We start from the raw sequence: 26977 nt of genomic DNA on the forward strand, positions 1-26977 counted from the left end.
GTGTAAGCAGTATACCTTTAGCTCATTATTTTATAATGTATGCTGGTGCACATTGGAAAATTTTCTGTCACACAGAATCATTGTCAACCAAAACTGCATTTAATTATGCACTCCAATGAATTTGCCCCTCTCTGGGGGAAAAAAATATCTTACCACGATTCAACTCTCAATGGAAGTCAAAGGCATTTGGCTCCCCACAGTGGTTGATGAATGAGTCACATTGAGTCAAAAGATAAAACACTGCTTGGTTAAGTGTCATAATATTTAATTTACAGAGCTTTTCACAAAAACGAACATTGAAGCAACATTGCGATCAAGTGGGCAGCCCTCCCTCAAGACTGTATATGACTGGTGATATCGCCGCAGGAAGCTGTGACCATCAAGTCCTTGTTGCTTTACTTAATCGTTGCCATTGACAGCGATAAATGTCCAATCCATTTTAACTTCCAGTTGAAATAGATTGGACGGGTAGGGCCGTTTAATTTTGTAAAAATGAATGCTTTTCATAACTCGTCCACAAAAGGAGTACTGATCAGATGTCCGCTAGCTGCCATGGTTTTCTTGCCGTCCACAAATTTTCTTGCAGCCTGGAAAAGGACATTTGAAGTGGATTGAAACATTCATATTAATATATACCATTGATCCACACCTTCCTTTCTTCTTTTGATTTAAAAGTGACTCACTTTGACCACATCGTCCTGGGTGACGGCTTCGATGGCCTGGAGAATCGTCTCGGGTGCCTGATACGCTCCGGCCGCCAGAGCCTGTGCACCCATCTCCGCCATCAGGCCGCTTGAGCTTTCAATCGACATCAGATAATCCGCTTTGGCTTGAGTCCTGCACAGAAATTACATCTTGCCATTTAATGTCTTTACATTGTCACTGTCATTGGGGGCAATCCCCCTACAAATGAGTTATGTGGCCCACCTGGAACTACTACAGAACAACTCATCGATTAGCAAATTGATTCACTGATATTTTGACAGTCAAATAATCATTTCGACACATTGTTCACCTAGAAATTGTACCAATCTTTTTTTCTTAATTGAAAATACAGTATTCCCTTATTTTTTTATGTTTTTATTGTATTTTTTCCATTTATATTGAAGAAATATACAATTCTCTTTATTTTGTAAGCGTAGCCCATTTTTTAGCTGTGCAAAACAGTTTAAAAAAACAACAAAGATAAATATAAGAAAATAAAAAGAAAGCCACTCATTTATTAGTATCTTGTTAAGAGAAAACTAATACAGTACTATGTTGACGTATGAAAGCCATAACGAGCACGGCCAATTTTTTTCTTGGGTATGAAGAAAATATTTGACGCGTGGTTAAGTACGTCATGACGATATTCAAATCCTATATACTTTAAAAAATATTTATAAATATTGCAGCTTAGTTGACACGTCTCCATCGTTAAATCTGTGTAGTATGTTTTTATGTGTAATACTGCCCCCAAGTGGCTAACTGTATTTTTAGTACGCACATGCAATTCAATTATTTACCATGAATGTTTGGTTTTAAGTTCAAAACTGTAGAATGATCATATTCCTGTTTAAAAATTTGGGGGAATGCTGGTATGGATTAATATAGTCTAAAACATTTCTTGAGTGGCAGGATGATCCCAACTACACCGAACCATAATCTGAAAATTGACCTTATCCATATGTTGAAAACATAATATAGTCCAAATCGTGCATTTTTATAGTCGTTGCAACATGTACAGAAGCTCCTAGCCACAAAATCTTGCACCAAACTCACTTTGCTCTGGCGATGTCATCTGCAGTCACGGCGCCCTGGGCTATGGCGCCCACTTGAGCGATGGATGCTCGGATCACCTGCGTAAGGTTGTGACAAAAAGGCTGTTTGGTGATCTGCAGGCTTAAATTTGCCAGACATTGTGTGTGTGCGTGTGCATACTCACGTCCCCAGCTGTGTTAGCTTGCGAGATGGTGTAAACGCCAAACAAACCAGAGTCGGCGTAGAACGCATTAAAAGCTGAAACCTGAAAGAAAATCAAAGATGGCATAATCGTATTGGCCCGAAAATAAGACGGCCCTGATTATAAGACTCTTTTTAAAGACCAAAGTTTAAAAAAAAAAGACTTTTTGAACACCAATTAGAGTACCGGTACATCTGAAACAAATGATTATAACAATATATTTGAGAGAAAAAGCATTTTATTTTGCCTCATTCCAATCTTAATATCTGAACGTTTAAATATGTAAACTAAAGTGCAATCACATTCATAAATGAATGGCTTCTGGTTTTAGAAATGTAAATAAACCAATCTTTTGTGATAAAACAACAAAATTGCAATAACTGCATTAAGCATCAAAGTGAGGTCTAACTAAGTGTAATCTTGAAACAAATCTGAATAAGGAAAAACATTGCAATGAAATAATGCAAACTGGTTAAACTTGAGAGTAGCTGAAATCTGTCATGACAGAACATTACTCCTCAAGTTCAGCATTCACTTCAATGATATCTGGCGCTATCTAGCGTCGTGAATGGGTATAATGTCTACACCCCGAATATAAGACGACTCCTAATTTTTTTGTCTTATTTCAATGCAAAAAAACATCGTCTTATATTTGGGCCAATACGGTATATTGACTGATCATTGCGCCGTCAACTAAACAAGTGAAGGGTTTTCTTACATCAAAAACCTGCGTGGTCGCCTTGGCAACACCTTGGCCGAGTTTGCTGGTGATATTGGAGCCCCGCTTAACATGTGGCCCGGCTCCCAGGATCCTTTGCAGCACGACATAAGAGTTGGCCTCCGCGCTGCCTGCCACGGCGCCTTCGCTGACGACCATCGCATGAACCAGGTCGTTTTTGTTCTGAACACGGAGCTCACCTACAAGGAATGAAACAAGTGAGTGATCCTGTTTCATTGCCAATGACAGTATCACATGTCCAAATCCATTTTGCCCATGAGTTAAGTAGCACTTAGCTTACCCCCACGGTAAGACACTTTTATTTGCGGAGCTCCAGCCCCACCGCGCACGCTGAGGAACCTCTCACCCAGCTCCTTCAGGTCAGAGTGTTTTACACCTGAAAGCAACCAGATTGGAAGCAGGATAAGAAACGTCAAGGGAAAAAAAACTCAAACGTATCAATAAAAACAAAAACTTACCCAGGCCAACAACCGCCATCCTGCTGGTAGTGAAATGGTCCTCCACAAATGAGTGCAGCTACATGTTGAAGACAACATAAAAAGTAAGCAAGCCTTCACTTTACTCTAATTATGACTTGACATTTACAAGTTAAGAACTGTGAATACAGAATCCCAAAAAATGGATCCACAAACCATATTATTACTATGAACTAGAGATCGACCGATATAGACCCTACCCACGTGACGTCACAACTTCGCCCTCCTGACTGGTGCCGCCCAATTGTCCGTCAACACATCGTGTTTACCTGTTACGGCTACGTACATTCCTCCTATTTACGGCGTGTTTTTCTGCTCCTTAACATTAATAATCAAAATGGTGAAGGCGTGTGTTGCGGTCGGTTGCAATAACAGAGAAGATAGACGGAGAGACTTGAAGTTCTACCGGATTCCGAGAGACCCGGAGAGGAGAGAGCGAGATGTGCTGCTGCAATTCGACGAGAAAACTGGGCTCCAAACGATTACCACAGATTATGTAGTAGTCATTTTATATCTGGTAAGATGCATTTAATATATATTTAGAGGGTTTTGGGCTGACAACCACAATTAAGATCATTGCTAGGCTAATCGCCGACAACATACGCGTATGTATGTAGTGAGAGTGCTATCGCTAAACCATATAAACACTAAAAGCCCTAGCTCCATTGACAAATGACATGAAATACATTAGACTTGACAGTGGATGTTAGCAAGAACAAAAGATTTTGAATTGAAAATTTCGTAACTCACCTTTCCAAGCACAAGATAGATTCCTGCCGAATTTTCGTGGACGAGGACCTGTTTCACCCAACCAGCAACGAAGTATTTATAAGCCTCCAAGCTCTTAAAGTTTTTCAAACTTTCATGAGAATAGGCTGATTTTGTGTGGACAAGATAGTTGTACATATCAGGGTAGCTAGAAGATGTCAGGCAAATACGGCGGAGAAGGCGGGTCGAAAAACATCGATTTAGGCATCAAATATGGATCTGGCGAATGGATAAACTGAAGCTTTTCCACATAACGCCTTTTATGCAACGCATCAAATGAGTTTACGGCATCCGAAAGCACCGGGTCTTCCATGAAATGCATTATAAATTGCTCGATCAATTGAGACCATTGATAATACAGACACAAAATGACGGACAAGGGGGCGGAACAATACAGCGATCACGTGATTTTGTGACATCGGTGGGTAGGGTCTATAGGTTTTTCAGGACCGATACAGATTATAAGTAGTTAGAGGGGCCGATAACAGATTTTTGGAGCAAATATTAATTTGCAGTAAAAGTGTAAAAACTGGTGTAAAAATTGAATATTGCAAACACTGAACTTGATTAAAATTTATTGAATCTCACAAATAGAAAATAATAGCTCCAGAAGTGCCTGAATTTCCTAGACTCAGAAACATCTCTTCTAAAGTTGCACATTATATCGTTTGAACATCGCCATCGCGATATGTGCCCTATCGCAGAGCGTGCGATTTTTTTGTTTTGTTTTGTTTTGGTTTTCAACACGTTAACTTTTGTTTTGCTTCGCAAAAGCAGCAAGTGGGCAGAGACATGGTCTCCTGGATCCCTTTGATGTACATCAATCTTCATAATTCACAAATTAATCCCCTTAGCCTGGACTAAACTGTATTATATGAATACAATGTGGTCATGGTGAGTCAACCAAAGTCTTCCCAAACAAAGCTATTCAAGTCATCTGGTGAAAATTCTTCAAGTTTTAATATTGCAATACATATCGCAATATATTGCAAACCCCCACTAAGTCGCAATGTAAGTTCCCCCCCCCCCCCCCCCCCCAATATCGTTAAGCCCCAATGACCACCAAAATAAAAACAGGTCCGCCTAATGGACAAAATAATCATGGGAATAACAAATATATAACCCAGTTATAAATGGATTTTTCCTATCAGACGGTCGGGTTTAAAAAAAGGCCAATACCTATATACGTCAAATTTCCAAATATCGGCAGCAATAATCGATCTCTACTATTAACACAAAGAAGAACCATACTTGCTGCGGAGACACCTTGCCGACCATGAAGTCTGGACAGTACAATGAGTTGGACAGGGCGTTTTTGTAAGCCGCTTCATGCAACTTCTCAATTACACCTGAATGGATGGAGAAAAAACAAAAAGGCACATGTCAGAATCTGCATTAGGCACTACTTTTCAGATGACCAAAAAAACATGTCAAAAATCATGTTATTCATGCATTAATCATGCATTTTTGGACTATAAAATGCTCCATTTCTTTTTGTTCGCCCTTTGAACGCTGTGTCTACTTTATGATTTTTAATAGCTAACTAGCATGGTGCTTCCTTCTTTCATTCATTTTGTGCTTTTGTGGCTTCAGACTGACTGTGAACACACATGTGGAACTTGTTACCTGGCGGGCAGCTGCATATGAATGACAAAGACTCAGCATATGAATCGAGGCAACTCAGTGTGTTGATGTAATTTGTTTATTAAAGAGATTTTTGCTCGATCAAATCTTTCTCTTCCTAATTAAATATATCATATTAAAAAGTGGATTCCTCTGGCTTTTCGTCAGGTGCAGCTTTTATGGCTGTTTTGTGTTTTGAAAATTCGAATAAATGTTCACAGTGCTACTTATGGTCATTTACAGTACAATTTGTGCCCAATAAAGTTTTCAAATCAAATGTGCCCACTTCCAGTCTTTTAGAGATCTTTTTAAAAATCTGATTGGAAAGGTAGGTCAGTACAGACTAGTGCTTCAACGATTAATCAATTAACTGGAGTAATTCTATTAGAAAAAAGCTTCGATTCAAATCTTGCTGCTAGAGTGGCATTGTAATGGTTTGTTTTTAAAGTGTTTGTAGTTAGTTTTACTGATTTTGGTTGACACACTGCTCTCTAGTGGCAACTGTGAATATGACATAACTCATTTAACATGGCTGAATCCAGCTGCTCCCTGTTAGGAACAACATAAGGTAAGTTTTTGTTTGAGTTAATGTTTTTTTTATGCATTCGTAATTTAGTTTATAGGTATATTTAGCTGTTTTTTGTGGTAATGTTAGTTTGACTGATTTGTTGAGAGCAGGGGTCTCCAAACCGGTCCTCAAGGGCCGCTGTGGGTCCTGGTTTTTGTTATACTGATCGAGCACCGACAGTTTAACCAATGAGGTTTCTGCTAAAACAAGTAGCACCTGACTGCAATCAACTGATTACACTTGTAAAATACCAGATTGGTGCAAAGGTGTCGTCTTGTTTTGTTGGAACAAAATCCTGCACGAACTGCGGCCCTATGTGGAATAGTTTGGAGACTACTGGTTAAGAGCATTGTAAAAAAAGTTAACGTTTTCATAACAGATCCTCATTTATTTTATTCATACCGTTGGAGGCTAAGCTCACGTATTTTATTTTTAAATAATAGTGCAATTCTCCATAGTGGGGAACACTTGGGAAATGTATTTCTTATCCGCATTTAATGCTCTTTTGAAAGCGCAATCTTGGCAAGCACTTGTTTTACATCTCCTAAAATTTATTCTGCAATGTATTAAATGTTCCTAATCCGATTACTCCATTTTTCAAACTAACTAGTTGATAGATTAATCGACTACCTAAATATAAAATAGCTGTAGCCCTAGTACAGACCTATTCGAGGAGACAGCTTTGCCCGAGCCTTGTCGGTATTCACCCTGGGTGTTAGGTCATTCACTTCCCAAGGCTGGAACTCCTGCGCCGTGGTCACATTGACCAAGTACTCCAAAATATTATCTCTGATCACACACAAAAACGTGTCAGCATAGGCCACTTCATCAAACTTAAAAGCTTTCATACTTACAGGCCATCTCTAAAGCATTCTGCAGTGTAGACCATGGTTTCTCTTGATAAAGAAGCACTGCAGATCAACACAACTGGCATTACGTATATGCTTGTCAGGGAAGTAATTGGAGAGCATGAGAGGCACTGACCTGAGGCTGGCGCCAAGTGCTTCGACACCACGGCAGAGCTTGAAGGCAGAAACGCCTTTAGTAGTCTGCAACATAAAAAGGAACTAAACATTTAAAAGTTGTTTTTTTTACCTCATTTTTACTTGCTGTTATTGTCAAGTTTCTAAGCAAGAATACAAAAATGATATAACAAGGTAAACGGATGAGAAGTTACCAGATTCGCAGCCAGTCGCAGCACATGAGCTACACCCTGGTTCTCCACAGTCTCATAACGACTCCCAGCTTTCACAAACACACCCACGCTGGACAACGGGGTATAGTTGTCCAAGGAGGCGATCACCAAACCGTTTGGGAGTTTGGATACCTAATACAAAAAATGTGTTGCACTCGATGAAGGCCAGGAAGATTAAATCAAATGTTAAGTAAAGCATACGCACCTGGACATCTTGAGGAGCGGGAAGTGAGACGGCAAGCGACTTTTGTCCTGCATAGGCCTCGGTCAGTGCTTCATTTGGCCTGGCAGCAGCATAGCACCGCTTCTGAATGAGTGACCAAAGAAAATATACAACTGTAATTGACAAAAACATGTTGTCATCAGTTCATTATTGCTACGAAATCCAAATCATGGTGACATATGAGGTGACAAAATGCAAAATAGTTGAGATTTTCACCAGTGACATGTAGTGAGAGGCAGAACAATTATATGCTCTTCCCGGATAGCAGAAGGTACGATTAGACAGTGTTTCTATTATCATTTCTGTACATCTGCTTTTTGCGACATATATATTTGATGGTGTGGAAAACTGTTCAATAAAGGTAGTGTGACCTTCAGGTGGCGTCAACCTGAAATGTCGTAAAAAATCACTGATATTATGTGTCACGGACAGATAATGACAAAATTGAATTTGAACTGGACGCCAACGAATAATTTATTTCATACATAAACATACACTTTACAAAAACTCCGCATTCATCAGCTTCCTGGCGGGCTAACTAGCCGGTGGGCTAACTACTAACAAAACGTAAGGTCACGTTTATTTATTTGTAAATTAACAGAAATTAAAGTCAGATTTAACAGGAATGATGTATCAACGTTGAGAGGGAAACATCACTCACAGAGATATTGTTTAAAGAGCGAATTCCTCTCATGACTTCAAACACCTCCAGCCAGCCAGGGTACAACAAATATGGCGGACAGGTGACGTCAGTTCCCACAATCCTCTACGGCCGTCCAGCTCAGACACGACGTTGGTATATAGATAGCAAATACATAGGGCTAGATGACCAAAGGTTGATTAGCCGGCGTAATCATTCAGGCAAGCTTTTTCTGCTTTTGATCAGCCCAAATAAACGTTAATATTTTTTGTTGCATATCCAGGTTGGAGAGTTTTGCGCACCAGACAAAACAGAATTTCAACACTATATTGTTGTGGTTTACACATTTTTAAACAAGAAAATCAAAATAGATCTATTTTTCAAAGAGCAATTAAAAAAAGTCATTTTTAATTAAATTTACCGACATGTTGCAATATAGTCAACATGAAGTTAATATAAAAACTTATAAAACAATTTTATTACAAAGCATTGGCATGGGCACATTAGAAAATATATTCACAGTTGGATTTTTTTTTTTTTTTACAGTTGGATTCATACAGCATCTTATTGCTAACTTACAATTTCAGCATGTCATTCCAACATTACACTTCAAATATATGTCACCAAATACTAAAAAATTACAGCTCTGATTTTAGTAATGCCATCTCCCTATTGAAGCATCCTCTGTCATTTGGTCATTCACAATGGTCAGGCCTTAGCAGCTTTTTGTTGTATTCAGACGAGACTTTGACAAAAAGTCCTTTCTCAGCAGTAGGGACACGCAGCCGAGCCAGCTGCGACTGGTGGGCATCTCCCCGACGATCTCCCACGTGTCAGTCACGTCGCAGAACCTCTCAATTGTGTCGTGATATCTTAACAGAGTGATCGGGTGTCAGGCTGGCATGACTGTGCCGTAGATTTTTGCTTTGGCCTCACCTGTCCCAGCCTTCCTCTCCTCCCAGAACGTAGATCTTTTCATCCACTACGGCAACACCAGGTCTGTAGCGTCGTTCTTTCATGGGGGCGCACATGGTCCATTGATTGGTCTTAGGATCGTAGCACTCCACCTTGTCTGTGTTTTCCTTCGTAGCGTGCCATCCACCTGAAGTCAAAAACATTTGAACTAGGACAGTTGGAATGCTCTCGACAGCGATAGATGTCCAATCCATTTCAACCGGGAGAGGCTACCAGTGTACGATAGCTGCCCGCGCTTTCTGTCATAATGACCTGGAGATCACCGTTTGATGGCAACAAATGTACAGCTGAAACTAATACTCGAGCAACTGGAGTTTAAAAACTGATCTGTAATTTTATTCACCTCGAGCAATCGTTTAATTTTGCCAGCTCTATGCATCACGTTTTGCCCGGACTACTTTTAATGCGGGACAACGCGCTGACGTCACGTGCGTAGAGGAAGAAGCCATAATAAAAAATTTTTAAAAACTTACTGCAGCCGACAGCCGCTCCAAACTACGCAGACGTTGCTAAAAACTTGCCCGCATGATGCTAGTGTGGTAGCAGGTAGTGTCCGATGAGTCTCATAGATATCGCATGCATTTAGGACTAGATGCGAAATGACAGACTCTGCCGCGTCTGGGCAGCTTTAGTAAACAGCCGCCATCTTTAAGCAGTAGACTTCTCAGCGCTAATAAATATAATGTTACTGTCACTCGCTCAAGTAACGTTAGCCCTTCGGAGGGCTAGGTTTCTATTGATTATGACCACTGTCGATGCGTGCCTAACGTGTCTTGCATACAGGCTTTATTTAATCTGTAAAAACACAGTGCTGTAGAGTGATGAGGGTGTAAAATTAAAATATAATAAAGTTAAATTTCAGTTTTAGCTCAGTAGTCATTGCTGAATAAAACACCAAGTAGCACTGGTCCCTAATGTGCTCCAATACATCATACATATATATCATACATTTATTTTGAACACTGCAAAAACTCAAAATCCTATCAGTACTTACAGTTTAGACTAACTTAAAACTTAACTAGAACTTAAAAATAGCTTGACACAAATGGAAATTTAATTGAAACACGTGGGAAAAACACGTAGCTTTCAAGTGATGTGTGTTATCAAGCGTAATTACATTTTTAGGTAAGAAATGTTTTTTTTTCTTATGAGATATAGAAGTTTTTTGAGTGAAAGCAGTGAATTTTTTTTTCTAGTCACATCTGACATGCAATTGTTGGCTGTTTTCAACAATGTACATCGAAAATAAAGACACTGACTGAAAATGGTTCAATTTTGGATTAAATGTATTTTTTTGTCATGTATATTTACTGTATAATTGCTCTTTACCTAAAAAAATGTTTTATCCGATTACGCGATTGATAGAATTTTCAGTCGATTACTCAATTACTACAATATTCGATAGCTGCAGCCCTAAACAAATGAGCTAAAAATAGAGATACTCGAGCGAAATACTGTACCTATGACATAAATCTTTCCCTTCAGTGTACAAGCTGCCGAACCAGAACGAGGAATCTGCATCGGCGCAACCTCCATCCACGTCTCTGTTTTAGGATTGTATACTTGTGTGAGATCTGAGCCATCGCCGTCTTCCAGAACCGCGCCACCTGAAAGATAAGCGCACATATTTGAGCATCTAAGATGTACTAAAAACAGAATTAACAAACTTCTGGTCCACCAGTGGAATTTCCTACCAGTAACATAAAGAAGACCATCCAGCGCCACAACAGCAGGACTTGTGACTGCCATCTTGACGGAGCCCGTGAACTGCCAGGAGTTGGTGTGAGGGTTGTAGCACTCCACAGAGTCTAGACGAGAGCCACCTTCCCACCCACCCACGGCGTAAATTAAACCGTCCAGCATCACCAGGCCTGCCAGGCAAGAAAGAGGTGCTTGATTAGACAGAACTTACCCAAACTCTGATCAGGAAGATGCCGAACGTGATATAAAATAGCTTTTATTTTCATTGCACGTCACAAATACAGAGCAATGCATGTTGCTTGTGAGCGCGTATTTATAACATTCCAAACTCAAAACGCACCGAGTTCAGATCGAGGAGCATTCATGGGAGCAATTTCCATCCATGTGTCGAAACACGGGTCATACCGCCACATCCACCTGCTGGCCGAGCCATCGGGAAATTCGCCACCGGCTAAATACAAAATGGAGTCTACGTGCAAGACAAGAAAACACATTTTACTATGGCTTGGTAAATCGCAATTTCGCTAGGATGCCCCCATAAATGGAACATGCCGACTATTCATGCTAAAAACAGTTATGGATTTGTGGACATTTTCATCAGCCCACCTGACACCACCAGACCATGCTTGCTCACAGCAAACGGCAGGCAAGCGTGGTCCCTCCACTCATTCGTCAAGGGATCGAAGCTCTGCACACTTCGCAGTACCACTTTGTCATCCTCCCCACCAACTGTTATGATAACTTCCAATGTTTCTGTGGTAACAGATTTATTTAATTCAAAAGCATAAAATCACTCCCACAGGTGTCGTCAATGATGAAATATTGACCTGTGAATCGGCGCGGCCGTACCCGGGAGCAGTAAAGCTCCCTTCGGCGGTCCTTTAGCAGCAGGTAGTCTTTGGCTTTAGAAATAAGCTTTTGGCAGCCTGGGTTTTCCTTTACCACGTCCAGAGATTCAATTACATCATGGAGATAGTAGGGGCAAATGAGGGACAGGCGGATGTTCTCAAAGACCTGAAAAGAGCAAAAAGATTGGGTATCCGTCTCAGTTAATGGCACTGAAACATCTCAACATTTAAAAATCTGACCTTCTCAAAGCTCTGCTTGCGAGTCGGGCATTTATTAAGCCACAGCATGACAGCTTCAAATACTAACTCCTCTCTGGCTACATGGAGAAAGTCACTGTCCAAGATTTCAACGAGCTTGTCCACACACAAGGTCAAGAACTCCTCCTGTGACAGAGAATTCAAACATTAATTTAACTAGAATTACCCAAAACCCCATACTTATCGACCTCTCACCTGTAGACAAACACTGCTAAAGTGCTCCAGGATGTAGTCCATGCTTTGTTTCTCCAGCAGCTTACACGAATGGGCCTCAGCGAAGCAGTGGATCCCCACACAGTTGGTCTCGTCCATCTGTCGCTCCATGAAACGACAGCAAGCGTCTCGCACGGCCATCACGTCCATCAGGTTGGCTGCAGCCAGCAGTGCCTGGACAAAGTGGGGTTAAAACTTCCAAAAATAGTTTCATCAATGAAGCTCCGATTCAACGACTCATGAAAACAGGGGGCTGTGTTTTTCACCCTAATATAAGGGTTGACAATATAAAAGTCCTGGACATACTTATAAAACAGTCAGGGCCATCAGAATGCTCCAACCAATGGAAGCAGTAAAAACAATAATAATAATAATCGTATTTCACATTTATTCCCAGTGGTTCTGTGTTTTGAAGACTTTACGCCAGACATGTCCAAAGTCCGGCCTGGGGACCAAATGCGGCCCGTGGTCAAATTTCATCCGGCCCCAAGCCTCTGTCATAAAATCAATAACGTCTGGCACACACACAGACTTAATAAATTGGTCAGTAGTATTGCTACCAGCATATGAAGTAGCTTACACACTAAAAGCTGCTCCTCATGTACCCACTAAAAGGCAGCAGCACTCTAAGCAACATTACCCCGTGTGACCCTTTACTTCCAATTTCCTAAAATGGCAAAAATCGATCAAAAAAAAGAAAGTTGACTGCGACTGCCGACGCTTCAAGAATAGATGGAAATTGGAATATTTCTTCACTAAAATACGCAACAACTGTGTGTGCCTCATTTACAAAGAGACAGTCGCTGTTTTTAAAGAGTTCAATGTGAGGCGATATTACCAAACAAGACACGCTGACATGTACAACAAGATTACAGGGAATATACGCAGCGAGAAATTGAAGCAACTTGAAACTAGTTTAATTTCACAGCAGCAGCATTTCGCGAGAGCCTGAGAGTCGAAAGAGAACCTCCCAAAGGATAGTTGCGAGATTGAAATTATTAATTTTAAAAAATAATAAAGCAAATGTGACACACAGAATGGCATGCTAAAATTTGCTTAAATACAGTGGCATCTCTACATAGGAAGTTAATTTGTTCCAGGACCTTGCTTGTAAGTCGAAATGGTCGTATGTCGAGCAGGATTTTCGCATAGGAATACATTATAATTCCATTAATTCGTTCCACAGCCCAAAAACCTACACTAAATCCTCAATAAATACTGCTGGTACTATTACAAATGACAATTACACATAGCAAACCAAAAAGGTTATGAATATAAATAGGAATAATATAATAATAATAATGATTCCTGTAAATAATGTAACGAATTGGATTTTAATGAGGCAGCCTTTTTTTGCTGACGTCACAGTGAGAGGTCAGTGCGGTTGAGGTAATACTTTCGTTTTCTTGAGAGCACAGTCAACTGCGGCGGACAATAGGCGTTTTGTGTTGAATAAGTTCTTAAATAAATGATAAAAACATGACGAAGCTGGCGATTTCCTTGGCGATGTTACCACAATAATAACTGTCACCTTACCTTATAAAGACTGGCGAACGGTGATCGGAGGAAGGCCGTGGAGATGTATTGTTGAGCCAGTTCACGGATGCGCACCCCACGCTCATATTTTTCTATAATTTGCATCTTCATTTCAAAGGTATGCGTCACTTTTTTCCTTGTTTCACCAACTGTACCAACTTTTTTTGAAACCTGTGTTGATTTCTCACACAAAATCCGCCGCGGGTTCTTTTGCGGTGCTGTCATGTCGTATTTTGAGCATGTCGTCGGATGTTGAAACAAACGGTGCGTCAAATTTTACGTCGGATGTCGAAAAGATCATGTGTCGAAGCGATCGTACGTCGAGGTACCACTGTACTACCGTATTGGCCCGAAGACTTTTTTTTTTTTTTTGCATTGAAATAAGACTGAAAAAGTGGGGGTCGTTTTATATTCGTGGTCTAGACATTATGCCCATTCACGACGCTGGATGGCACCAGATATCATTGAAGCGATGTTCTGTCATGACAGATCTCAGCTACTCTCAAGTTTAACCAGTTTGCATTATTTTATTGCAATGTTTTTCCTTATTCAGATTTGTTTCAAGACTACAGTTACAGTTAGACTTCACTTTGATGGTTAATACAGTAATTGCAATTTTGTTGTTTTATCACAATACATTGGTTTACGGTATTTACATTTCAAAAACCAGAGGCCATTCATTTATGAATGTGATTGCACTTTAGTTTACATTAGAGCTGCAGCTATCGAATATTTTAGTAATCGAGTAATCGGATAAAAAAAAAATTGGGGGTAAAGAGCAATTATAAATATATATCAGAAAACAAGACATTTCTTCTAATATTGAACCATTTTCAGTCAATCAATGTCTTTATTTTCGATGTACATTGTTGAAAACGTCCAACAATTGCATCTCAAATGTGACTTGTGACTTAAAAAAAAAAAAAGAAAAGAAAAAAAAAAAAAAAAAAAAAGACTAATTCACTGCTTTCACTCAAAATTTTTTTAGATATTATAAAAATTTTCTTACCTAAAAATGTCATTACACTTGATAACACACGTCACTTAAAAGTTGGGTGTTTTTCCCATGTGTTTCAATTGAATTTCCACTTGTGTCAAGCTATAAATTATAGTTTTAAGTTAGTCTAAACCGTAAGTTCTGATACGATTTTTAGGTTTTGCAGTGTTCAAAATAAATGCTGTGCTGTATTGGGAGCACATTAGGCACCAGTGCTACTTGGTGTTTTATCCAGCAATGACTACTGAGCTAAAATTGACAGTTAGTATTATTAAGTCTTTATTTTACACCCTAATCACTCTACAGCGCATTTTTCACTGATTAAATAAAGCCTGTATGTAAGAGTTAGCCACACATCGACAGTGGTCATAATGAATAGAAACCCAGCCATCTGCAGGGATAACATTACGTGAGCGAGTGACAGTAACATTAATCTTATTTGTGAGCACTGAGAAGTGTACTGCTTTAAGATGGCGGCTGTTTTATTAACGCCGCCAAGTCAGTCTTTTCGCATCTAGTTCTACGTACATGTGATATCTGTGACACTCATCAGACGCTCCCTGCTACCATGTTGCTACCACCGTAGCAACATGCGGACGTAGCGTTAGTTTTTTCGGCGCAGTTTGTAACGGCTGTTGGCTGCAGTAAGGTATTCTTTTTTGTGTTTCTTCCCGCATGAAAAGTAGTCCGGGCAAAACATGATGCTTAGAGCTGGCAAAATTAAACGATTCCTCGAGGTGAATAAAATTACTCGGATCAGTTTTTAAACTCGAGTTACTCGAGTTGCTCGAGTATTTGTTTCAGCTCTAGTTTACATATTTAAATGTTCAGATATTAAGATTTGAATGAGGCAAAATAACATGCTTTTTCCCCTCAAATAAATTGTTATAATCATTTGTTTCAGATGTACTGCAATTATTTTCTGTATAGAAAATAATTTGGTGTTCAAAAAGTCTTTTTTCAAACTTGAGTCTTGAAAAAGAGGGGGTCGTCTTATAATCAAAGCCATCTTATATTCGGGCCAATACGGTAATAAAAACAGCTAATTGGAAGGTAAAAACCTACCTGGACGTTTGTTTTGGAAATGTAGACCTCAGCTGTGTAAGCATAGCTCACCAGCATGCCAATCATTTGCGGCTCAGCTCCATTGATAGCCACGCGATCCTGTTTGGACTCCTTTAGATTTGTTTTAAACATGGTCTGGTTAGGAGTGGGGGCACACAAAATCCACGGTTAGTGAAAAGGCAAGTCTCAAACAATTTCAAGGTGACATGAACTCCGATGCACCTGAAAGTAATTGCTGAAGGATGCCAGCACGATGCGGTGACAGGGAAACTCCTGTCCACCGCAACACAGCGTGACATCACAAAAGGAGTTATCGAGCCTCAAGGCGTTGAGACCCTGCAGGACCGTGTTGGGGTGCCGGGCTTCCACAAACAGGAAGTCTTCTCCACCCGGTGACGCAGAGAGACTGCTGGCCTCCTCCTGGATGTTGGCAGCCACAAACTCAGACATTTCCGACGCTGGCAAGGAAAAATTCGAGTCAAAACAAGTAGAGAAGAAAAGCTCAACGTGAGTTAAGTAAACTCGACATATTCAAGAAAACTCCTGTGTTCATTTTCAACAGCTAAGAGGCTGAAGACCAGAGAGTGACTTCTTGGGTCTCTCACTAATTAGGCTTAAATTAGCAACTGAACGGTACTAGTTCAAAGGCTGATTTAACGGATTGGTTATCTTTCGCCCGTCATTTCAACAGTATACGGAGTGGTTGTATTACAAATTTAAAACCAAAAGAGTCAATTTACCTGTTGTCATAATAGTAAGGCAACAGTGCTAATCCACACCGTTAATCCTCGCAGGTGAACGTCATGACTCAAAACCTTGTGCTGTTTCTTGTTTGTTTTATATTGGCGCTGAGCGAGCAGTTTTTCGGGCTCATTACTGCCACTGAGCGGCAGATAAATGTGATGCAACAGAACGCCACAAAATATCATGTTATGAAAAGAAGATTGTTATCAACTCAATTAAAAAATACTTGAGTGAAAACTGGGCTTGTGTTTTTTTTTAATTTTTTTTTTTAACTTAAAGTCATAGCTTACCTACACGCAGGAATCCATATCTTATTCTGTTAAAAAATGATTAACAGGTGGATGCACACACCTTTTTAGTAGGGTTGGGAATCTCTGGCATGAAGCCGATTTGATATGTATCTAGATACACAGGTTACGATTCGATTCAAACACGATACATTTTTAAGGCCGACCGATTCGATACGATTCGATACAGTTTAAGAACGATACGGTTCGATACAGAGTGAAAACGATACGATAGTAAACATTTGTTGTTTGAGTTCGTACAGTATTTTAAACATATAAAAAAGACCACAATTCTAATAGCAAAATTAAACAACAAAATTTCATACCAATGTTGTGTTTTATTTTTTCATTAAAAAAAAAAAAAAAAAAAAGGCTTACTATATGACCGTCATTTTGTTGGATGGGATTGATAATAAAATAAAACTCCAGTGACAGACAACAATAAAGTGCAGTAATTCAATTACTGTATTTCCTGGTGTTTCGAACACAAGAGGTAAGTAATTTAAGTGCAAACTTTCAACGCAAACATCTTACAAACAAAAAATAATTATATGCAGCAGCTCTAGAAAAAAAGAATTAAACCTGCAATGTTATCATAAATAAATAATAAATTATGCTTTACCACTGGTATAATTGAAGGAATAAAAACATGGCATTTTAGACAGGTCAATAATCATTACTTTAACCTTATACACAGCAGAGTCTTTCACTTATGCATGTGCTTCCACATTTTTTTTTTTATTCCTCATCACTGTCCATATCTTTTTTGAAGGGCAGATTTTTTCTTGAGGAAGATCAACTAATCCACATGTTAATGTTTAAGTAGACTGCGTTTCATGGAGAAAAAATCTCCAGAGGGTCGTGCTGCCCTTTCCACCATTGTAGTAGGTTATTTTTCAGGGTTAGAAACTCACGATCTCTATACCGGTCCACACTTCACACTAGCTCTGTCCCATGCGAACAGATCTGGCTGCCTTCCTCACTTCAAAGTCCGACTTTTGTTTTTCCTAGATGCGTTGAAAATCAATCGCTGCATGTCGCTGGCGTCGGTGCTCAAACTGTCCATTGTTTTAGCAGGTTGCTTCGTTGCCACTACTAGTTTCGTTTTCGTTTTGGGCTGTGAAAAAAACGCTACGCAGCGTGCGTTACAGTGGTTTTGTTAGCTCTCGCGTTGTTATGACACGCCCAAGACGATCGGGTAATGACGGCGACTAGTAGCGGTTCTTCCGAAATGCAGGGGAAGTTGTGCGTGCGGTCTCAATCTAAGTGCGCTGTGTGGTGAAAAACACAAGCGCAGCATGTGAAGTAAAAGCTAAATTATCATCTCATTAAGCAATGCATTGAACTAGGCATTAGAAGCCAATTCTTGTGCTCGCGATAGCCGAATTCTATCTCTACTATCGGTTCATTGAATATTTAATGGCTAATTACTGTTGAATGGTAAGTTTACTATCGATACAGCTGTATCTCTCACCTGTAAAACCGGATATCCGGTCGTATCGGTTTATCGTTCTCAAGCTTACTTTTTAGTAGTGCTGGGCAATATGGCCTAAATTTTGATATTGTTCATGGATTATTTGCAGGGGTGAAAGTGGTCCAGATCGGTCAGGAGTGACCGTTCTGTTCTGTTCTGTTCTGTTCTGTTCTGTTCTAAGATTCAGGGCCAGAACGCAGTTCTGGTATAGACCCTACCCACCGACGTCACAAAATCACGTGATCGCTGTATTGTTCCGCCCCATTGTCCGTCATTTTGTGTCTGTATTATCAATGGTCTCAATTGATCGAGCAATTTATAATGCATTTCATGGAAGACCCGGTGCTTTCGGATGCCGTAAACTCACTGGATGCGTTGCATAAAAGGCGTTATGTGGAAAAGCTTCAGTTTATCCATTCGCCAGATCCATATTTGATGCCTAAATTGATGTTTTTCGACCCGCTGTCTCCGCCGTATTTGCCTGACATCTGCTAGCTACCCTGATATTTACAACTATCTTGTCCACACAAAATCAGCCTATTCTCACGAAAGTTTGAAAGACTTTAAGAGCTTGGAGGCTTATAAATACTTCGTTGCTGGTTGGGTGAAACAGGTCCTCGTCCATGAAAATTCGGCAGGAATCTATCTTGTGCTTGGAAAGGTGAGTTACGAAATTTTCAATTCAAAATCTTTTGTTCTTGCTAACATCCACTGTCAAGTCTAATGTATTTCATGTCATTTGTCAATGGAGCTAGGGCTTTTAATGTTTATATGGTTTAGCGATAGCACTCTCACTACATACATACGTGTATGTTGTCGGCGATTAGCCTAGCAATGATCTTAATTGTGGTTGTCAGCCCAAAACCCTCTAAATATATATTAAATGCATCTTACAAGATATAAAATGACAACTACATAATCTGTGGTAATCGTTTGGAGCCCAGTTTTCTCGTGGAATTGCAGCAGCCCATCTCGCTCTCCTCACTGGGTCTCTCGGAATCCGGTAGAACTTCAAGTCTCTCCGTCTATCTTCTCTGTTATTGCAACCGACCGCCACACAGGCCTTCACCATTTTGATTATTAATGTTAGCGAGCAGAAAAACACGCCATAAATAGGAGGAATGTACGTAGCCGTAACAGGTAAACACGATGTGTTGACGGACAATTGGGCGGCACCAGTCAGGAGGGCGGAGTTGTGACGTCACGTGGGTAGGGTCTATAAGATTCAGGGCCGGAATGCTGTTCCGGTACACGGTGCTTTGGTTACGAAAATATGACGGCAACTGTCAAAACGCTATGTAAAAAAAACACCAAAAAAAACAATGCTAAGTTGCCACTCATGTATTTCATCTCCAAGAATAAAACAATCTGCCAACATCAGATTTACATACACAAGTCTTAACAATAAGCATTACAAAGTGCTTGTGTAGCGTAATCCGTTTCCGCCCATATTTATTATTTATTTTATTCCACGGACGGCATGGAGGTTTCCCCAGCTGCTGCAGTTATCTGAGTCTGACGATGATGAGTCACATCAATGTGCGAATGCAAACAGCAAAGCAAAACGCCTGGGTTCATTTATCAGTTCAATTGGCTGATATACTGACATGTGATCAGCAGAAATCGTTAGCTCTGGTTGGTTCAAATGTGCATGTTTTCTGGAACAGCAAAAAAAAAAAAGGTTGTTGAATTGATGTGACAAAAAAGGGCAATGCAACATAAAATGGATCAAATCTTTAAGAGCAAAGAAAGAGTTAGGAGGCTCATTTATCATATCTAGTTTTATTTGCTCTGATGGGGAGGTTCAGAACATCTTAGCTGTCAATGTGCGCTTTGGACTTATATTTTTTCATTTATGTTTGCCTACTTATTCATTTCCTTATGATTTAAAAAAGTCAATGTTTGCGCAATCTTCAAAATATATTCCATTTCACTCTGCATAATATAAGTCATTTGTACTTATTTTTCTGAATGTATGTTACTTATATATTTGTTATATACTGTATATGAAAAATAAGAAAAAGTAAATGTTAACATTAACTTCAATTTTAATATACATCCTATGTTCTTAAGTAGTTAAAATTGAGATATGGCTTTTAGTATGTGAGGAAATGAAGGAAAATAAAAAATAGGAGATGGAGATTGGGGTTATTGCTGTTTTTGTTAACTTTTATTTTGCAAATCATTGAAAAAAATACAATTTTGAATGAAAATCAATTTTTGTATGTGTTATAGAAATAAGTTTTCTTTGCATTTCAGTAGTTTAAGAGGTTTGACCCCCCAAAAATGAAAGGAAAAAATTAATAAATAAATAAAATCTCTGGCTCTGTGGCGACCTTCACGTCGAGGAGTTCAAGCAAGAAATTCTTGCCACTTTCACCCCTGATTATATGTATAAATATTGATTGTTTATTTGATATTCTGAATTGATATTTTCTTTAATGAATGTCGATGTTTGATATTACTCGGTGTTCATCAAATTAAAGTTACCTCATTGGCTGCCACTGGGAAGGTGATGGCAATAGACATCCATTTTAATTGGGAAAGGTAGCAGTGAGGGTATATGTTTCAGTGATATTGATAGTGATAGATACCCAATCCATTTGAACTGAATCTAGTTTAAATGGACTAAACGTCTTCTGTTTTCAGTGGCAGCCAGTGCTGTGATGTCATATAGCCAAAGCAAGTAAAATCATTTGACTCAAATAAGTGACATTTTAATTGATACAAATTTTTCCCCAGTATGAATTGTCTACATTAATCAAATCATTAAATACTGTAAACAACAATTGTGCTCTTGTTTGAAACTTGAAGACACAGGTTTACATTCAATTTGTGCGGTTCCTAATGGCAGACACGAACACACTGTCATCTTTTATTGAGGTTATTACAGGCAGCTCTCTCCCATGGCACCTGGGCTCTCCAGTACTTTCTTGCGACGTGCAACAGCGTCCAAGATCTTCTTCCGGGGTCCCAACTGGATGCGAATGCTTTTCAGGTCTTCGTCTGAGCAGAGCGTAAGCGCCTCCAGGTCCAGGTGCTCTCTGGTGAATGCCAGAGCAAACTCGGACAAGGAGATAGACGCCAAGAAGCCGTCCAGAGGAGACGTTTCCTCCTCGTCGTCATCCAGGCCCAGATCTTCTTGCTCCCACGGGACGTCGGCATTCTCCACTAAACCGGAGAGGTCTTCTTCTGTCTCCAGAGTTTGGTTCTGAACAAGGTAGCCGAGGTTTTCGTTGTTCCTGCTCAAGACCTCCTCCGTCTCCAGGCTCATCCGTTTCATGAAGGTAAGCCCGCCCAGGCCGGGCCTGTTGAAGATGGACTGTTTAACTGGGCCTGATTCATCTTCGTCTCCATAGTCTGCTTCTGCTTCTTCTTCCAGGCTCCTTTCATCCTGCTCGTTGAAAACATCCAAAAACTCCGGATTCCCAGACGCCGCGTCCTCTTGCTTGAGGAAAATGACGTTCCCATCGGCAGCAGATTTCTGCAGAGTTCCCTTATCTTTCTTCCCGAGCTTCATCTGCAGCGTGCCTTTAACCCTAGCGGTCAATGAGCCAGATTTTTCAGAGGCGATGAGCTTGGAGAACTGCTCGTTGACGCTGCTCACAGTGCTGGCGCCAGACAAAACTGACAAATCGCCAGCCTCCGAAGCAGATCCGGCTGTATCCGGCCCGCGGTACATCTTATCCATCTTGCTTTGGTGTCGCTTCTTCACCTTCTCGCAAAGTTTCACTCGTTTCTCCGCTTCTTTTCCGGCCTCTTTCTTTAACCTGGCCACCTTCTTGGGATTCTGGTTTGTCTGCTGAGATGCGGCGGCGTCCAAGAACCGCACGCAGTCCATGCGGTCCCGCGAGGCGGCCACGTCCATGGCCGTGTGCAGCTCATTGTCCAGCGCAAACAGGTTGGCGTCAAAGCTGACCAGAAAGCTGAGGATGTGCATGTGACCATTGGCGGCGGCGTGGTGCAGCGGAGTGTTTCCCCAAATGTCGCTTCTGTTGGGATCTCCCCTGTTACAAAAAAATACATTTTAAAACCTTCTATTTAAAAAAAATCAACTTTGATAAAATATGTCATTTAAAAAAAAAAAGGAAAGCCGCAAAATTCTATGGTAGATTTTGCTCATTTTCACTGAAAATCATTGTAGATTTTTTATTTTATTTTATAATTTTATACTGTGATCCATATGTAACCGGTCTTAATGGTGGTTGATTGTTAACTCATTTGCTCCTAAAAACGTATAAATACGTTCTATTTTTAATTGTTTCCGTGTCCCAAAGACGTATTTATACATCTTTTATGTTTTTTTTTTTTTTTTTCCAAAAAAGACATCTCTGGGTTCTGATTCAATTTAGCTCCAAAGCACAATGCTGAAAATCCATTTCAAAGCAATAAAACTGGCCACGTGAGGTCAGTAGCGCATTTGGTAAGACCCGCAACCCGATTCAATGGCAACGAACGGCCAAGCCGCACGACCGAGCAGAACAACCGATAGGACGCCCGAGATGCCAGGCGCTGGATGACCAAGCAGAACGACCGGGACCACTAGTGCAGCAGCTGATGCCTTTAAGTCCGTGCTGCTCGCGAGCAGAGCCCGCAGAGACTCAAAAAAATTAATCTTTATGAGACAGGCAACGATGAGGGAAAAGTTTACCCGGCTGTCGCGGCCGGAACAGCTTCATCTTTCAGTTAGTTATGTGTAAATAAATTGTTACTTTGCTATCAAAAGCTCCATTTGTCTTGTTGTTTATCTTATTTTGTAAAAGGAAAACATTATTCAGATGTTTGGGATGTAACTAAAGCAAAAAATAGCTGTGTTAAGTCAAAGTTATGTTTGAAATGTATGCTTTCACAAAAAGCTCAATTTCTCAGTTTTTTTCATCAGAAATTGGAAAAATTGCTCAAACTAAGCTATTTTCTAATGCTGATTTCTGAAGAATGGAAAAAGATATGAACTAACTTTTTCTGCTGAAAAAAGGGAGTCCAATCTTTCTTTTGGTGGGTTCAATGTTTATAGAGCAATAGAACAGAATTTTCTGTGGGCCTTGCAAAATCAGTCAAAATCCAGTAAAACGGCCGGGAGTGAAGGGCCTTGCTCCGGTGAAAATGGCTGGGAGTGAATGAGTTAATTGCACTCGCCCCTCCAAGCGTCAGTCCAGTGTACTGACTACTGAGAAATAGAAGAATGGTTGGAGGAATTGCTGTGCATTTATAGATAGTAGGGAAAACCTTACTCTCTGAGAACTTAAAAAGAGCATACTGGCATCTGAAACTAGACTGGACTGTTGGCTCAGTAGTCAGTACGTTTAACTACCACAGTGACAATTCGGATTGCAGTTGGAGAAAAGGACGAATAAGAAATCTATTGCAGTATACCAACTTTTTACAATCGTTTGCTGTAAAACAACAGTTAAAATGTAATTCTTTTTCTGGTGGTTTGTTGTTAAATTGATAGGAAACCTTTTACGGTTTTCCACTTTTTAAAAAAAAAATAATTGTACAATGTTGACAACCAGAGCTGCCGGTATTTTCTATACATGTATTATTATTTTTATTATTAATAATTTATTTTACAGTGTAAGAATTGCATAAATTCCTAATTTTATTAAATTTTCTGTATTGCTTCAGGCCAACATATTCATTCAAAAAAAAACAGACTCAGAATGAAGTAATAGGTAAGCCATTAAGATGTAAAGTCCTCCACAGGTGCACCTTGGCAATAAAAGTCATTACAGCAGCAACTGCTGTGTGTGTCATAAAGAAAACGCCAAATATTTATGACCAAATTATTCCAGCAACAAGCCTAGCCTTCCAGTGGGAACATTATCAGTGAAAAATGATGTGCTGGTTAGTGACCAGGCTCTTTTGTGGTGTCTAATGAGGGTTGGAGATGGGGGAATTCAGGCTTGGATAAAAGGTTCTTTTGTTTTGTGAGAAGTTTTTTTGCTGTCCCAGAACATCAGAGAGCTTCCCCTAAAGTCGAATAAAGTTTTGTTTGGTTGTGAAGACTAGAGCAGACATACTGTACATCATCTATCATTGACGGCAATAGACATTCCTGGAATGATAACATTCTATGGTGCGATTAGTTGATCTATTTAGCTCACAATAAATTGATATAATCGGTCTATTACATTTCTTTGTTTTTGAGCATTTTCTCAGGTGCACTAAAAACAATGTTGCAAATAGTAGTCCCTGATTAAAAATACATAGTCAGTGTTGCTAATTTAGCAATTTGGTATCATACATTTAGAACTTTTCCGAAACTTTAGCAACTATTAAAAGGAGTTTCTAGAATTGAGTAAAAATCTAAAGGACAAACAGCTTTAGGACATGAAGTACATACAGTTCAAAACCCTCACCCTCTGCTGCATATGAGCTGGAGCGCATCCACATGTCCGTGAAAAGCAGCCAGCAGGGTAGGTGTCATGCCATCTTCGTCCGGGGAGTTCAAGTCCTTCCTGGTGGCCTCCTTCAAAAGGTCCAAGTAACCATCGATGGCTGCCTTGTGGTATCGAGACATGGCTGTCCTTTCTCAGTATGAGGCTAATTCTTCACAGAGCTTGTGGACTGAGTGAGCAGATGCAGGGCGTCAACATGTCAGCTGCTCAGAGCAATAAAACAATAGCAAAGTCCAGACTAAAGCCGTCCCATTATGTTGCAATTAGCCCGCTTCAGGCTGGCCCAAAAACACTTGTCTATGACAATAGATCAACACATTTGAATGAACAGAAAAGCCTACATGTGCAAACAAAATGTTTGTTTCGCTGGAAAAGAAACAGTTGGGTGTATTTCTCTCCTCTACTCTGTAGACTGTGCTCGAGAGTTATTCTGCCTTCTGTGTGCCATGAAGATTAGAATATATAACTAATGAATAAATAATTTAGTGAGTCACTAATAACGTTGCTATATGTTCTGTCTCTCCCTCCCTCCCTCCCTGAGTGGTATGAAAAACCATCTGAAACTTTTGGAATTTCTCACATTTATGCATAAAATCACCATCAAATGTGATCTGATCTTTGTCAAAATCACATAGATAAAAAATAATGTCTGCTTTAACTACATCCACCCAAACTTTTATAGGTTTTCATATTTTAATGAGGATAGTATGCAGACAATGACACAAGATGGAAAAATAAGTAAATAAACCATTTTGTGCCCCCCCCCTCCCCCCTTGGCAGCAATAACTTTAACCAGACGCTTCCTGTAGCTGCAGATCAGTCTGGCACATCCATCAGGACTAATCCTGGCCCATTCTTCTCAACAAAACTGCAGTAGTTCAGTCAGATTCCTGGGATGTCTGGAATGAATCGCTGTCTTTAGGTCATGCCACAACATCTCAATGGGGTTCGAGTCTGGACTTTGACTTGGCCACTCCAGAATGTGTATTTTTTTTCTTCTGAAACCATTCTGAAGTTGATTTACTTCTGTGTTTTGGATCATTGTCTTTTTGCAGCATCCATCCTCTTTTAAGCTTCAACTGTCTGACAGACAGCCTCAGTTTTTCCTGCAAAACATCCCGATAAACTTTTGAATTCATTCTTCCATTAATGATTGCAAGTTGTCCAGGCCCTAAGGCAGAAAAAAACATCCCCAAATGATGATGCTCCCTCCACCATGCTTCACGGTGGGGATGAGGTTTTGATGTTGGTGAGCTGTTCCATTTTTCCTCCGCACATGACGTTGTGCGTTGCCCCCAAACAATTTAACTTTGGTTTCATCAGTCCACATAATATTTTGCCAAAACTTATGTGGAGTGTCCAAGTGACTTTTTGCGAACATTAAACGAGCAACAATGTTTTTATAGACAGCAGTGGCTTCCTCCGTGGAGTCCTTCTATGAACACCATTCTTGGCCATAGTTTTACATATAGTTGATGTGTGCACAGAGATATTGGACTGTGCCAGTGAGTTCTGTAAGTCTTTAGCAGACACTCTAGGGTTCTTTTTTACTTCTCTGAGTATTCTGCGCTAAACTCTTGGCGTCATCTTTGGTGGACGGGCACTCCTTGGGAGAGAAGCAACAGTGCCAAACCGTCTCCATTTGTAGACAACTTCTCTGACTGTCGATTGATGAACATCCAGACTTTTAGAGCTGGTTTTGTATCCTTTACCAGCTTTATTGTTACAAGCCGCCGTCAGCGGCACTGATTTAGTCATTTCATATCCTGTTTTATTTTGGTTCAATTCAGTCAGCTTTGTCATCCTCCCCTAATCACCTTACATCCTACACCTGTTTCCCCATTAGATGCACTCCTTATATACCCCTCTTGTCTGTTGTCATTTGCCAGTGCGTTTTTCAGTTTTTAGAGATCACTTGGAAACTACGCCACCGCCAACCTTGAAGTTAAGTTTTTTTTGCCTTGCTATGTTTTTGCCTTTGACTGTTTTTGTTGGAACTTTAATCTTGTCATCACATTTCTTTTTCTGAATTAAATGTTTATGGGACAGGGTTAATCTCTTGTCTTGTGCATTTGAGTTCAGCCGTGTATGCCCCAGTCCATGACATTTATACAAATCAACAATCCTTGTTCACCGGTCTTCAGACAGGTCTTTTGACTGAGCCATGATGCACATCAGACAACGCTTCTCAGCAAGACAGTTCTTATCAGGTGTGTGTTTTATAGTGGGCAGGGCAGCTTTAAACCACTCATCAGTGATTGGGCACACACTTGACTTGAATTGTTTGTTACAAATTGGTTTCAATTG

At 40.0% G+C, this 26977-nt stretch overlaps 3 protein-coding genes and 1 long non-coding RNA gene across 8 annotated transcripts; 1 reads left to right on the forward strand and 3 right to left on the reverse strand.

The window, feature by feature from the left end:
• Positions 1-155: 155 nt before the first annotated feature.
• On the reverse strand, positions 156-8516 carry LOC130904613 (cytochrome b-c1 complex subunit 2, mitochondrial). Its single transcript, XM_057817499.1, has 14 exons — positions 8196-8516; positions 7517-7618; positions 7294-7443; positions 7101-7165; positions 6971-7027; positions 6781-6905; positions 5177-5274; positions 3140-3197; positions 2962-3057; positions 2661-2860; positions 1925-2005; positions 1762-1838; positions 684-837; positions 156-587 (listed from the first exon to the last, which is right to left on the reverse strand). The coding sequence occupies exons 1-14, from the start codon at positions 8226-8228 to the stop codon at positions 504-506; spliced, it is 1380 nt and encodes a 459-aa protein (XP_057673482.1). The 5' UTR covers positions 8229-8516; the 3' UTR covers positions 156-503.
• A 154-nt stretch (positions 8517-8670) lies between these two features.
• On the reverse strand, positions 8671-16627 carry si:ch211-256e16.3 (kelch-like protein 1). Of its 4 annotated transcripts, none has more exons than XM_057817498.1 (13): positions 16508-16597; positions 16190-16225; positions 15990-16007; positions 15819-15902; positions 12152-12343; positions 11939-12082; positions 11678-11864; positions 11457-11603; positions 11191-11319; positions 10844-11020; positions 10610-10756; positions 9111-9276; positions 8720-9046 (listed from the first exon to the last, which is right to left on the reverse strand). In XM_057817498.1, exons 4-13 carry the CDS (start codon positions 15897-15899, stop codon positions 8890-8892), a joined length of 1527 nt encoding a protein of 508 aa, XP_057673481.1. In that variant the 5' UTR covers positions 15900-15902; positions 15990-16007; positions 16190-16225; positions 16508-16597; the 3' UTR covers positions 8720-8889. The 4 variants fall into 4 exon arrangements, with proteins under 4 accessions (XP_057673479.1, XP_057673478.1, XP_057673481.1 ...); XM_057817497.1 differs by having other exon boundaries at positions 8722-9046; positions 15768-15902; positions 16508-16596; XM_057817496.1 differs by having other exon boundaries at positions 8671-9046; positions 15990-16225; positions 16508-16627.
• Positions 15875-22255, forward strand: LOC130904615 (uncharacterized). Its single transcript, XR_009060877.1, has 3 exons — positions 15875-16274; positions 21271-21559; positions 21655-22255. It is a non-coding gene; the product is annotated as an uncharacterized LOC130904615 (long non-coding RNA).
• anks4b (ankyrin repeat and sterile alpha motif domain containing 4B) lies at positions 20505-25033 on the reverse strand. Of its 2 annotated transcripts, none has more exons than XM_057817500.1 (2): positions 24632-25033; positions 20505-22279 (listed from the first exon to the last, which is right to left on the reverse strand). In XM_057817500.1, exons 1-2 carry the CDS (start codon positions 24790-24792, stop codon positions 21160-21162), a joined length of 1281 nt encoding a protein of 426 aa, XP_057673483.1. In that variant the 5' UTR covers positions 24793-25033; the 3' UTR covers positions 20505-21159. The 2 variants fall into 2 exon arrangements, with proteins under 2 accessions (XP_057673483.1, XP_057673485.1); XM_057817502.1 differs by having other exon boundaries at positions 24616-24802.
• Between the last annotated feature and the right edge of the window lie 1944 nt (positions 25034-26977).

The sequence above is a fragment of the Corythoichthys intestinalis genome, chromosome 16 (assembly GCF_030265065.1).
Source record: "Corythoichthys intestinalis isolate RoL2023-P3 chromosome 16, ASM3026506v1, whole genome shotgun sequence".
Taxonomy (NCBI): domain Eukaryota; kingdom Metazoa; phylum Chordata; class Actinopteri; order Syngnathiformes; family Syngnathidae; genus Corythoichthys; species Corythoichthys intestinalis.

What these genes read in the sequence shown, in the direction of transcription:
- LOC130904613 (XM_057817499.1), bottom strand. Translation starts at nt 8,228, where the DNA reads ATGAGAGGAATTCGCTCTTTAAACAATATCTCT. An exon ending in CCGCTCCTCAAGATGTCCAG is followed by an intron (nt 7,444 to 7,516) that starts GTGCGTATGCTT and finishes TTTTTGTATTAG; the next exon opens with GTATCCAAACTCCCAAACGG. An exon ending in AAAAGTGTCTTACCGTGGGG is followed by an intron (nt 2,861 to 2,961) that starts GTAAGCTAAGTG and finishes CATTCCTTGTAG; the next exon opens with GTGAGCTCCGTGTTCAGAAC.
- si:ch211-256e16.3 (XM_057817495.1), bottom strand. An exon ending in TTAGCAGTGTTTGTCTACAG is followed by an intron (nt 12,083 to 12,151) that starts GTGAGAGGTCGA and finishes TCTCTGTCACAG; the next exon opens with GAGGAGTTCTTGACCTTGTG. An exon ending in TGCTCCTCGATCTGAACTCG is followed by an intron (nt 11,021 to 11,190) that starts GTGCGTTTTGAG and finishes CTTGCCTGGCAG; the next exon opens with GCCTGGTGATGCTGGACGGT.
- anks4b (XM_057817500.1), bottom strand. Translation starts at nt 24,792, where the DNA reads ATGTCTCGATACCACAAGGCAGCCATCGATGGTTACTTGGACCTTTTG. An exon ending in CAGCTCATATGCAGCAGAGG is followed by an intron (nt 22,280 to 24,631) that starts GTGAGGGTTTTG and finishes TTTTTGTAACAG; the next exon opens with GGGAGATCCCAACAGAAGCG.